The sequence below is a fragment of the Carcharodon carcharias genome, chromosome 32, assembly GCF_017639515.1.
Source record: "Carcharodon carcharias isolate sCarCar2 chromosome 32, sCarCar2.pri, whole genome shotgun sequence".
NCBI lineage: Eukaryota > Metazoa > Chordata > Chondrichthyes > Lamniformes > Lamnidae > Carcharodon > Carcharodon carcharias.
The window spans coordinates 21,348,121-21,361,156 of record NC_054498.1 but is presented as its reverse complement, the minus strand read 5'-3'; the positions used below and the strand labels follow the sequence as shown (position 1 = coordinate 21,361,156).

The 13,036-nt window shown below is 42.9% G+C and overlaps 1 protein-coding gene across 1 annotated transcript in view; it reads right to left on the bottom strand.

The window, feature by feature from the left end:
• LOC121272136 (fibrillin-1-like) overlaps nucleotides 1-13,036 on the bottom strand; it is a 639,088-nt gene that overhangs the window by 240,578 nt on the left and 385,474 nt on the right. Inside the window, exon 19 of the mRNA XM_041178628.1 lies at nucleotides 10,898-11,023. Coding sequence (XP_041034562.1) covers nucleotides 10,898-11,023 — 126 coding nt within the window. The remainder of the gene's footprint in view (nucleotides 1-10,897; nucleotides 11,024-13,036) is intronic.

Sequence of the window (13,036 nt, the reverse complement as noted above, 5' to 3'; positions counted from 1 at the left end):
TTACAGGGCCAGCTGGAAAATTGATATGACCTTTTCCGAGCAGCCCTGCAGAAGATTTGAAGTCGGCGCAAGAGCAGTGAAGGGGAATATTGGGGAGGGCGGGGAGAGAGAGGCACCTTGGAACATCGGTGAGAAAGTGAGGCACCCTGGGACATTGGGGGGAGAGAGAGAGAGAGATGCCCTGGAACATTGGGGAGAGAGAGAGAGAGAGATATGCCCTGGAACATTGTGGGGGGGGGGGGGGGGGGGGGGGGGAGAGAGAGAAGAGAGAGAGAGAGAGAGATATGCCCTGGAACATTGGGGGGAGAGAGAGAGAGGGAAGCTCTGGAACATCAGGGAGGCCTGGAATTTGGCGGCTTCGTTGGGGGCCCAAGACCTGGAGGCTGAAGGGAAGGGAGTGGGGGAGAGTTTGGAGACTGAAGGAAGAGGGGGTGAGTTTGGAGGCTGGAGGGAGGGGAGGATTTTGAAGGCTGGAGGGAGAGGGGTACAATTTGGAGGCTGGAGGGGGAGGGGTTGAGTGTGGAAGCTGGAGGGAGACGGGGAGAGTTTGGAAGCTGGATGGCGGGGGAGAAAAGTCGAACTGGAGGGAGAGAGGGGGAGAGTTTGGAGACTGGTTGGAGAGGGGGGGAAAGTTTGGAGGCTGGAGGCAGAGGAGGGGATAGTTTGGAGGATGGAGGGAGAGGAAGGGAGAGTTTGGAGCCTGCAGGGTGGGGAGGAGAGTTTAGAGGATGGAGGATGAGAGTTTAGAGGCTGGAGGGAGAGGAGGGGAGAGTTTGGAGGCTGGAGGGAGATGGCAGAGGTCTTGGAGGCTGAAGGGAGGATTTGGAGCCTGCAGGTGGGGAGGGGGAGTTTGGAGGCTGGAGGGAGATGAAGGAGAATTTGGAAGCTGGAGGGAGATGGGGAAAGTTTGGAGGCTGGAGGGGGACAGGGAGATATTGGAGGCTGGAGGGAGAGGGGGAGATTTTGGAGGCTGGAGGGAGAGGGGGAGAGTTTGGAGGCTGGAGAGGAGGGGATAATTTGGAGGCTGATGGGAGAGGAGGGGACAGTTTGGAGCCTGCAGGGTGGGGAGGGGGAGAGTTTGGAGGCTGGAGGGAGATAGAAGAGAGTTTGGAGACTAGAGGGAGATGGGGGGAGTGGGTTGTGACTGGAGGGTGACTGGGAGCAAGAGTTTGAAGGCTGGAGGGAGAAGGGGAGAGTTTGGAGGTTGGAGGGGGATGAGGAGAGTTTGGAGGCTGGAGAGAGACTGGAGAGATTGGCAGGAGAGAGTCAAGACTGGAGGGAGGGACTTGAGACTGGAGGAGAAGAGGGGAGAGTTGGGAGGCTGGAGGCTGAGGGGGAGAGTTTGGAGGCTACAGGGGGTGGGGTGGGTAGTTTGGAGACTGGAGGAGAGTTTAGAGACTGGAGAGAGGAGGAGAGTTCGGAGGCTGCGGGGTGAGAGGGGAGAGAGTTTGGAAACTGGAGGGAGAGATGGGGGAAGAGTTTAAAGACTGGAGGGAGAGCAGTGGGGTAGAGAGTCGAGTCTGGAAGGGGAGAGAGGGAGAGTTTAGATCCGGAGACTGAAGGTAGAGTTTTGGTGGAGGGACGGGGGAGGAGGAGGGGTTGCGGTGGAGAGAGAAGTGTTTGGACCCTGAGTTTGGGGCAGGGGGAGAGTTTAGATCCTGAGACTTGAGGGGTTGGGTGGGTGGGTGGCAAGTATAGACCCTGAGACTAAAATGAATTAAGAACTGATGGGGATCAGGTGGTACTGTACTTAGATTTGCAGAAGGCATTTGATAAAGTGCCACATCAAAAATTGTTGTGGAAGTTAAGAATACATGGTACAGTGGGTAACATATTGGCATGGATAGAAGATTGGCTGGCTAACAGGAAGTAGAGAGTAGGCATAAATGGGTCCTTTTCAGGTTGGCAAGATGTAATGAGTGGCGTGCCACAGGGATCAGTGCTGGGACCTCAACTGTTTACAATTGATATAAATGACTTGGATGAAGGGATTGAAGGAATGGTTGCCAAACTTGCTGATGACACAAAGGTAGGTAGGAAAGTAAGCTGTGAAGAAGACCAGGAGAAGGGTGGAGGATCAGAGTTTGGAGGCTACAGAGAGGAGAGTCTGGAGACTGGAGGGTGAGAGGAGAGAGGTTAGGAGGCTACAAACAGACATAGATAAGGTAAGTGAGTGGGCAAAGATCTGGCAGATGGAGTAAAATGTGGGAAATGTAAAATTGTCCATTTTGCTGGGAAGAATAAAAGAGAAGCATATTATCTAAATAGTGAGAGACTGCAGAGCTCTGAGGTGCAGAGGGATCTGGGTGTCCTAGTACATGAATCACAAAAGGCTAGTATGCACATACATCAAGTAATCAGGAAAGCTAATAGAATGTTTTCATTTATTGTGAGGGGAATTGAATACAAAAGTAGGGAGGTTATGCTTCAGTTATACAGGGCACTATTGAGACCACATTTGGAGTACAGTATTGGTCACTTTATTTAAGGAAGGATGTAAATGCATTGGAAACAGTTCAGAGAATGTTTACCAGACTAATACCTGGAATGGGTGGGTTGTCTTATTAGGAAAGGTTGGGCAGACTAGGCTTGTATCCACTGGAGTTTAGAAGAGTAAGAGGTGACTTGATTGAAACATAAGATCCTGAGACGTCTTGACAGGGTGGATGTGGAGAGGATGTTTCCTCTTGTGGGAGAATCTAGAACTAGGGGTCACTGTTTAAAAATAAGAGGTCACCCATTTAAGACAGGGATGAGGTGAAATCTTTTCACTCAGAGGGTTGTGAGTCTTTGGAACTCTCTTCCTGAAAAGGTGGTGGAAGCAGAGTCTTTGAATATTTTTAAGGCAGAGTGGATAGATTCTTGGTAAGCAAAGGGTGATAGGTTATTGGCAGTAGGTGGGATGCTGATTTCAGGTTACTATCATATCAGCCATGATCTTATTAAATGGCGGAGCAGGCTCAAGGGGCTGAATGGCTTACTCCTGCTCCTTGTTCGTATGTTCCTTGTTTGTATGCTCTCAAGAATGGACAACTTTTTTTGGACTAAATGAAAAACTGAATCAATTCAGATATTATTTAAGTAATTAATTTCCTTATATTTTTCAATGCAGGTTGCTGAGCGCATTTGATAGCTTTGACCACACTGGGAATAGCTTTGAGCATGTTGGGGAGATTTGAGCGCACTGGATAGCTTTTGAGCACATTGGATAGCTTTCAGTGCACAAACAAATTTGATGTCAAATTCATTCCAAATTAGAATTTTTGATGACAAATTGTAACTGAATGCTGAGCATACTCGAACGCAAAAATTATGTTAAAATTTTAGGGTAGGGGCTGCAGGAGAGCATGTCAGGGCCAGCAGCAAGAATATATAAAAACGAGGCACCAACCTGGCAAAGCTACAACACAGACCACATGCATGCCAAACAGTGAAAGCAGCATGTAATAAGAGCTAAGCAATCTCACAACCAACGAATCAGATCAAAGCTCTGCATTCCTTCCACATCTAATGGTGGTGGACAATTAAACAATTAACCAGAGGCGACTCCTCCACAAATATCCCAATCCTCAATGATGGAGGAGCCCAGCACATCTGTGCAAAAGACAAGGCTAAATTTGCAACCATCTTCAGCCAGCACCACCGAGTGGACGATTCAAGTTAGCATCCGCCTGAGGCCCCCAACATCACCGATGCCGGTCTTCAGCCAATTCAAACTCAATCCCATGATAAAAAATGATAAATGGCTTTGTTTGTGGATGATATGCTGTGGACTTTAACTGTTTTATACCCAAACTACTCATTATGTTCTGAAAAATTTTAGACATAAAATTGGAACCTTGGTCTGGCTGGATCTTTACCGGTAATCCAAATCAAATAAAAAATTGGATTAACTTCTCTACCACTACTTCAGCAGTAATGGTCCTTAAAGGGATGGCCTTAGAAATTGAGTTGTTGTTAATTGTCAATGATATACTAGCGTCCTGCTTTCGTTTTTGGTAATGTTCCCACACGGTCCACTAACACCGTACTGAATGGTCTTCAAAATTCGGTATAGGAATTAAGGGTGCGGGTTTTATTGCATGTTGTGGTTTTCCTACCATTTGGCATATGTGGCACATTTTACAAAACTGTACCACCTTCTTATGAAGACCAGGCCAATAAAACTGCCGGTTTATCCATGCTTGCGTTTTCTGTATCTGTACATGTCCTGCCATAGGAATTTCATGTGCTATCCATAATATCTCTTTACCTTACTTGGGCAGTACCAGTACATGAACAAGCATCCACTCTTCATCTGCAAGTCTGTGAGGAGGTCTCCACTTCCTCATTACAATTACATTTCTAATATAATAACATTCTGGAACTCCCTTAGCCTCATCTTCAGTTTGGGCTGATAGTGCTATCTTGCTTAACTCTGGATTAGCTTGTTGAGCCTCAACTTGAGAAGATTTGTTAAACATCTCTTTCGGATGATCTAAGTCTGTAAAGAAAGTTTCAGCCAGCCAAGTATCTGTCTGTGGTATCACTTTGATGATGGACTTTGCTTAGCCATTATTCGGGTATCATAACGAAGGAAAAATTCCTGGAACCTTTTTCCTGCAACTGCTCTGTCTCTTTAACCTCACTTGGGCTTTCTGTAATTATGGGAGAAGCTAATACTTTCCCTTCAGCTAAATCATTTCCCAGGAGTAAATCAACTTCATCTACGGGTAACTTCCGAACAACCCCTACCGTCACTGTCCCAGACAATAGGTTGCATTCCAAGTGCACCCAGTACAAAGATACAGGTGTATACTCCCCACCATTGACTAAAACTTTGGCTTTTAATGCACTCGCTGGTGGAAAAGTTATGTCTTTCCCCAGCAAAAGTATTTGAGTGGTTCCTGTATCTCTAAGTATGATTTTAGGTTTAGCTGTCTCATTTGGGGGATAAAGGGTTACTTTTCCCCTCAACTCACAGCAGTGTGCACACTTGATTTCACAGCTGCAGTTTACATTACAACTTGATTTTTTGTACTTTCAGTCAGTGCTCTTTTTCCTGAATCACCCTTATGTACCCCAGTAAGTCCCATGGATTTCCAACGCAACTTCCAGCAGTCAGCATGAACATGTCCCACCTTGTTACAATGGAAACACTTAGGTGTTTGAATATCACTTCCACCCTCAGCACCCTCCTTTCTGGCCTGGGGAGGAGTTTCCAGGGTATTCCCAGCTGTCCCTTCTCTTCCCTGGCTATTTGCCTTCCTTTAACCATCCCATCTTCTATCCTTCTCGGGCTTGTGGGGATGATGGAAAAAGGGTTTAGATTTATGGACCAGTCATTTCCGCTGCCTGTCTGGCTGTTTTAACCCACTGGTCTTCAACATGGGTTCTAACTACAGGAGGAAACTAATTTTTAAATTCTTCTTTTAAATTCTTCCAAGAGAATTATTTCTCTAAGAGCTTCATATCTCTATCTTTAATGCCCATTTCGAACAGTCAAAATTACTTTGCTTTATCCACTCAAACTCAATATAGGTCTGCCCAGGCTGTTGCCTTATATTCCAAAATTTTTGCCTGTATGCCTCAGGGACTAACTCATATGCACTAAGAATAGCCTTTTTACTGTATCATACCTGTGCCGATACCTCTTCTGAAAGTGAAGCATAGCCCTCATGAACTCTACCCCATCAACCTACTCTGTAAGAGCAATGTCCAGATTACTTTTGGCCACTTCATTTACTTAGCCACCTTCTCAAACAAAATAAAAATGCCTCTACATCCCTTTCCTCAAACTTTGGGAGGGCTTGCACAAATTTAAACATCTCCCCACTTGGCTTTGGGTTGGAGGTTTTTCATCATCAGAATCTTTCGCAGCATCCGAAGCCTCTTTTTTCAAGGCCTAGGCTTTTAAGCTGGCATTCCCTTTCTCATTCCTTCTTGTAGGAAGGGGGATAAAACCAACCAAGGAAGTTAAGGATAAATATCAAATTGAAAGAAAAAAACATACAATGTAGCAAAGATTAGTGGTAAGCCAGAGGATTGGGAAAGTTTTAAAAACCAAAAGCTGATGACCAAAAAAATAATAAAGAGGGAGAAAATAAACTTTGAGGGTAAACAAGCAAGTAAAAACAGACCGTAAGAGCCTCGTTAAATATTTAAAAAGGAAGAGAGAGGCGAAGGTCAAAACAGGCTCCATAGAGAGTGAGGCTGGGGAAATAATAATGGGGAACCAGGAAATAGCAGAGGAGTTGAATAAATACTTTGCATCAGTCTTCAAGGTAGAAGACACCAATTGTTTACCAAAAATACTAAATAATCATGGGGCAAAAGGGGGGCAGAAATAAATACAATAACTATCACTAGAGAAAAAGTACCAGGGAAACTAATGGGGCTAATAAGTCACCTGGACCTGATGGGTTGCATTCTAGGATGTTAAAGGAAATAGCTGCAGAAATAGCGGATGCACTGGTAGTAATCTTCCAAGAATCCTTAGATTCTGGAAAAGTCCCAGAGGATTGGAAAACTGCCAATATAACACCCTTATTCAAAGAGGGAGGGACACAAAAACAGGTAACCAAAAGCCAGCTAGCTTAACATCTGTCATTGTGAAATGTTAGAGTCTATTATAAAGGACGTAATAGCAGAGCATTTAGAAATGCATAATCTAATCAAGCAGAGTCAACATGGCTTCATGAAGGGGAAATCATGCCTAACAAATTTATTAGAATTCTTTGACGAGGTAACAAGCAGGGTAGATAAAGGGAAACCAGTAGATGTAATATATTTGGATTTCCAAAAGGTCGATAAGGTACCACACATAAAGCTACTTAATAATATAAGGGCCCATGGTGTTGGGAGTAGTATATTAGCATGGACAGGGGACTGGCTAACTGATAAACAACAGAGCGTTGGGATACAGGGGAGCATTTTCAGGATGGCAACCTGTAATTAATGGAGTGCCACAGGGATTGGTGCTGGGGCCACAATTATTTACAATATATATTAATGACTTGGATGAGGGAAATGAATGTACTATCACTAAGTTTGTGAATGATGCAAAAATAGGTGGGAAGGCAAGTGGTGAAGATGACACAAAGAGTCTACAGAGGGATATAGACAGGTTAAGTGAGTGGGCAAAAACTTGGCAGATGGAATATAATATGGGAAAATGCGAGGTTATGCACTTTGGCAGGAAGAATAGAGGTACTGAATATTACTAAAATGGAGAAAGACTGAAGAAAGCTGCAGCACAGAGGGATTTGGGAGTCCCCATGCATGAATCTCAAAAAGCTAGCATATAGGAAGGCAAATAGAATGTTGGCCTCTATTTCAAGGGGAATGGAGTATAAAAATAGGGAAGTCCTACTAAAACTATACAAGGAACTAGTTAGGCTATACCTAGCATACTGTGAACAGTTTTGGTCCCCTTATCTGAGGGAAGATGTACTGGCATTGGAGGCAGTCCAGAGAAGGTTCACTAGGTTGATCCTGGGTATGGAGGGATTTTATGAGGACAGGTTGAGTAGGTTGGGCCTGTACTAATTGGAGTTTAGAAGAATGAGAGGCGACCTTAATGAAATATATAAGACTCTTAGGGGGCTTGAAAGGGTAGATGCTGAGAGATTGTTTTCCCTTGTGGGAGAGCATAATCTCAGAGTAAGGGGTTACCCATTTAAGACAGAGATGAGGAGTAATTTCTTCTCCCAGGGGGTTGTTAATCTGTGGAATTCTTTACCACAGAGGGCTGTAGAGGCTGGGTCATTAAGTATATTCATGACTGAGATAGACAGATTTTTAACCAGTAAGGGAATCAAAGGTTATGGGAAAAGGCAGTAAAGTGGAATTGAGGATTATCAGGTCAGCCATGATCTCATTGAGTGGCGTAGCAGACACGATGGGTTGAATGGTCTACTTCTGCTCCTACGTCTGATGATCTTTCCTTTGCCTCTCTTTCTTTATCCTTCTCACTTGCCTGAAATTCCAGTTCCAGCTTCCTAAATGCTCTTTCTTTTTCTGCCCTTTCTCTTTCCTTTTCTTCTCTTTCTCTCTCCTTTATCATTTGCTTCCAGCCTTTTCAATTCCAATTCTCTTTCTTTGACTTCTAATTCAAGTTTTTTCAGTTCCTTTCCATGTTCAAGTTGCTTCATTTGCAACTGGATCTTAGCTAACTCAATTGACTCACCCCCTGGAGAGAGTGCTCCCTCTGTTATCCTTTCCAGTTTCAAATGCTGTGCTATTATTTCAATTATGTCTGCTTTCCTCACCCCTTTCAGGTAATTCTAACTCCAGTTTATCCGCCAATTCCATTAGCTTATTCTTGGTTAATTTCTGTAAACCAGTCATGGTTACCTTTTCCATCTGCAACTTCCAACACCATTTTAGTTTATCAATGTGTAAGAAACCTGGTCTCTGTCCTTTAACCCTTACCAATTATTATTCCGTATCCAATCACCCACTGTCCACGTTCCAAATCCTGCAACAGCCCAAAGTTTATGTTACAACCGAATGGGAGGAGTGTGTGAATTATCAAGCCCCACTACTCCACAGGCAACAACATTAATTTAAATGTTTAATTTTCCTACCACAATGACCAATTGTGTACATATACTTCTAGTACCCAGAAGAAAAGAGACTCTGACCAGGCCTCTTTCAAAAATTCAGAATGATTAATTTATTTTAAAACAAAGCTTCTTTTAACAAATTGCAAGTACTAGTTAACACACAATTGTAATCGGGAAATATAGCTATCTATCTCTTCCTAAAGAATTCCCCCAGCACACACACAGACAAAGGACAGATAGAGTGTCTCTGCACAGATAGGCTTTGGAGGATGGGCGTTATAAAATAAAGGATAAAGTTCAGAGGGTCTTGACGCTGTCGACCTGGAGTTCTCTTGTGTAAGCTGGTCTCGGTGGATTTGAAGAAGTCATATGGACACAAAATGTTAACTCTGTTTCTCTCTCCACAGATGCTGTGGAGAGATCATTTTCTGTTTCTATTTCAGATTTCCAGAATCTGCAGTATTTTGCTTTTATTTATAAAATTAATGCATGTTTTACTTACAGCATCACTACTGGGAACAGAGAGTATTCCCATTGGGAACTCTGCAGTTTGACATTTTTAAAAGAAGGGTCCAGGCACATCAGGCTGCAGAAGAGCTTCTCTGTGCCCATACCTGCTTCAGACAGAACTGAATAATTTCAATGGGGCATAGGATTACTGCATGTGTGGGTTTCTATTCCAAAGTGACCTTGGATTGCAGGCCTAATGGCATCAAGAGTATGTGACTAACCATTCTGTGGTATGCTTTCTCAGAAGCACCCCAATTACAGATTTTCCTTCTGCATGAAAGAAGGCATACCATGGTGCTCAATTTCTAGTGTACTTGTCAAGATCCCACCAACCACTTCTGCATACCCTGGCATACTTATCTGCCAATGACCATGGGGGAATGTGTTCTCAGGGTTTCAGGAGAGAGGCAGATAGAAACCTGAACCAATCTACCTTGAGAAAAGCACCAGCACAGGGGTCAGCAACCTTTCAGGAGTGGCGTGATGAGTTTTCATTTATCCACTATAATTTAAGGTTTTGTGCACCAGTAATACATTTTAATGCTTATAAGGCCTCTATGTATAACTATAATATATAATTATGGTATTTAATCTCCCCTTCAACCTCCCCCCAACACCCCATCCCCCCCTCCTCCTCTCCCCACCCCATCCCCTCCTCTCCCTCACCCACCACCCTCCCTACACAGCATCCAATTGGTTCTAAAATTGCAGAGATTTCACCTACCACTTCACCTACCAAGAGCTCTCTCCTGACAGTTGCTGTGCTGCCGCTAACCTTTGGGTACTTTCGGCTTTCTGGCGGGCTTTTCAAAAAAAGTTGTAGCCATACTGTTGCCCAAAGGTTGGAAGCAGCAGTGCAGCAACTCAGTGAAATTGACACTGACAGACCGACTTTAAAAAGTTTGGAACTCTCCGGTTCTGATTTTATTAAGGTGGTCTGTCAGGTGTGTGGCTCGGGATGCTCAGACTGGACAATTATCTCGCGTGCCACCTTTGGCAAGCGTGCCAAAGCTTGTCGACCCCTGCTCTAGATATCCAATGAAATTAATGATCAATTGCAGACTTAAGTATGCTTTCAATCTCCTTATAAGCAATTTGCAACACTGAGCTATGGGGTTCTTGTTGTAGATTGTCAACGAGGTCTACCATCCTTGAAACTTCCTCATGCAGTACCATCTTCACGTCAGTGTAGCCATCAGGCAAGGTGTTAGGTGCGGGGAGGTGCACCATCATTTACCTGCCGACTTGTGCTGATACCCTGGTTTCCTTTCTTTTCATTTCTTAGTCCTTCAGCTTGGCATATGCTGTAAATGGGTTGAAGTACATTTTCAAATCTGGACTTGAAGCTATAATGAGTTGACAGAAAATTTGCTGGGATCAGCTAATTTCTATTTGAGCCTGTCTAAAACAGGGTGGTAACATTGTGTATATGCTGCTGGACTAGTAATCCAGGTGCTTGATCTAGCCACATAGGTGCAAATCACATCACAGCAGCCAGGGAACTTTTACTCTGGACTAAAAAGTTAGTATAAATAATGGTGACCACAAAACCACTGGACTGTCATAATTGCCTATCTGGTAGCATTGCATTATATAGAACTACCCAAATAGTACTTGAAATAGGGAAATTTGTATATTGTCTAATTTAACAGAACTTGCATAGTCATAGCTCCTGAATTAGCACTAAAGGTTGGTTCCGTGGTAGATATAACCATGTTAGCTTCATCCACAGCATTTATCCAGTATCTCAGTTACAATGAGGCATTCACTACAAACCTGATATGAAAACAAGCAAGTTAACTAGTATTCCTGCAGGGGCTTTTTAAAACAATAGATTTTACCTTCGCATGTTTCAGATTCAGGTCTAAATACATATCCCTTTGGGCAGGAACAAGTAAAACTCCCGGGTGTGTTTCTGCACAGGCCATTGTCACACAACAGACTATTAATGAAACACTCATCGATATCTGAAAAAAAAAATAAAGATTCTTTAGTAAGCATCAAACAAGAAATGAATTTCCATTTTATTGTTGAAAAATTAGCAAGAAATTATCTTTCACATACTGTGAAATTAAACTGATCTTAAAGCAATACAGTCACCCATTGAGGTGGGGCCTCCTACACAGCATCAAATAATGGCCTCTACAAAGAGGTACACAGGTGTGATTCCAATCTCTGTCTCACTACTCTAACAAGGTGCTGGATAGAGGCTAAGCATTTCCTAACTACATGACTTTAGGTCTGTGTAGTAGTGGGGTCTGGTATATACAGGATTAATGTGGGACTGAGTAGAGTATTGCCCACACAGTGATGTACAAAGACACATGACCCAGAGTCAGTTTAGAGATGGACGTAGGTGTGTAAAGACCTAGGATTTATTCAACTTCATACCTGTACCTTTACTGTATATATCTATATAGTTATGAGCTGTTAATAATACTATGAAGCCAACTTCCTGGTGTCCGAAGCAGGATCTCCGGTGGGTTTATTGGGAGCTTATAACACTAGAATCTTAGTGAGTGGCCAAGAGAACCCAGGGAGTAGATGTCCTCGTCCACCATCTTGGCCACAAGAGATACATAGTTTATGATATACTGGTGCGGCTGGATTGAGGTATACATGGAACTCAGGGCTTCAGGATATGTCACAATATTCAGAAAGACTGAATGGAGTGCTGTTTGAAAAGGTAGAGTTGACAGACTGGATCTAATATTTTATAATTTGGATGTGAAGTTGAACATGCCTGTTGCATGCATAGGAATCTTGCATTGTATTGATACAAAAGGTTTTAAACATGCATTACCTGCACAACAATAAATGTGTGGTGTGAATTGAACACTCAATAACTGTGAATCTCAGTGAAAGCAGAAATATTAAGCGTATATTTCAGTCAATAATTTTACTGGTATTTGTTTTTGGAATTGCGTAAGGTAGCATAGTGGTTATGTTACTGCACTAGTAATTTTAAATCCATGGATTAATGATCCAGAGACAAGAATTCAATCCCCCAAGTCATCCGGGTGATTTAAATTCAGTTTCTGGTAATTAAATAAAACTGGAATAAAAAGCTTTATCAGAAGTGGTGATCACAAAACTATTGGAAAGTCTTCAAAAACTACCTGGTTCATTAATATTCTTTAGGGAGGGAAATCTACTATCTTTACGCAGTCTTGCCTATATGGAGGGCTTGTGCCAAAATTGGCACCGCTGTCCCACTAATCAAGCAACAGCCTGACAAAGTCATACTCATCAAATTATAATTCACAGCCAATGTCACAGACACCACCATCGCCATCCCTGGGTATGTCCTGTCCATTTGACGGGTGCTGAGGGAGAATTTCCTTTAAAGTCCTCAACACTGAACCCATGAAGTCTCAAGGCATCAGATCAAACATGGGCAATGAAACCTATGCCTTCCCTCAGCTGATAAATCAGTAGTCCTCCATACTGAACACCACTGAATAAGCACAGAGGTTGGCAAGAGCACAGAATATACTCTGTGTGCTGTTGTCATTTTGTTTACTTCAAGAACATCAAACACCATTCAATAACTTAAGAAGTCAAACTCTCATGACGATCAAAATACACTCGCACACTTTAGTTTTACCAACAATTGTACAAAAACATTCATGTACACAAACGTAAGTCATGTGGATATAGATATTGAGATGACAAGGCCAATGACTGAGCATATTACTCAATTTTTTCTTTATTAATCAAATGATATTAGATACAGCTGGATTCCTAATTAGCCACATGCAGGTAGTGGCTGATGCATTGGATAACGCTGGCAAATATGGCAGCAAAATTCACAAACATCAGATGAACAGTTAATTTGTCTTATTTTGAGGGAAGAATGTCAGGGATGCTAGAAGAACTTTCAATTAAAAACAGAAAATATTGGAAATATTTTGCAGGTCATGCAGCATCTGCGGAGACGGATACAGTGTTGACATTTCAGGCCGATGACTTTTCATCAG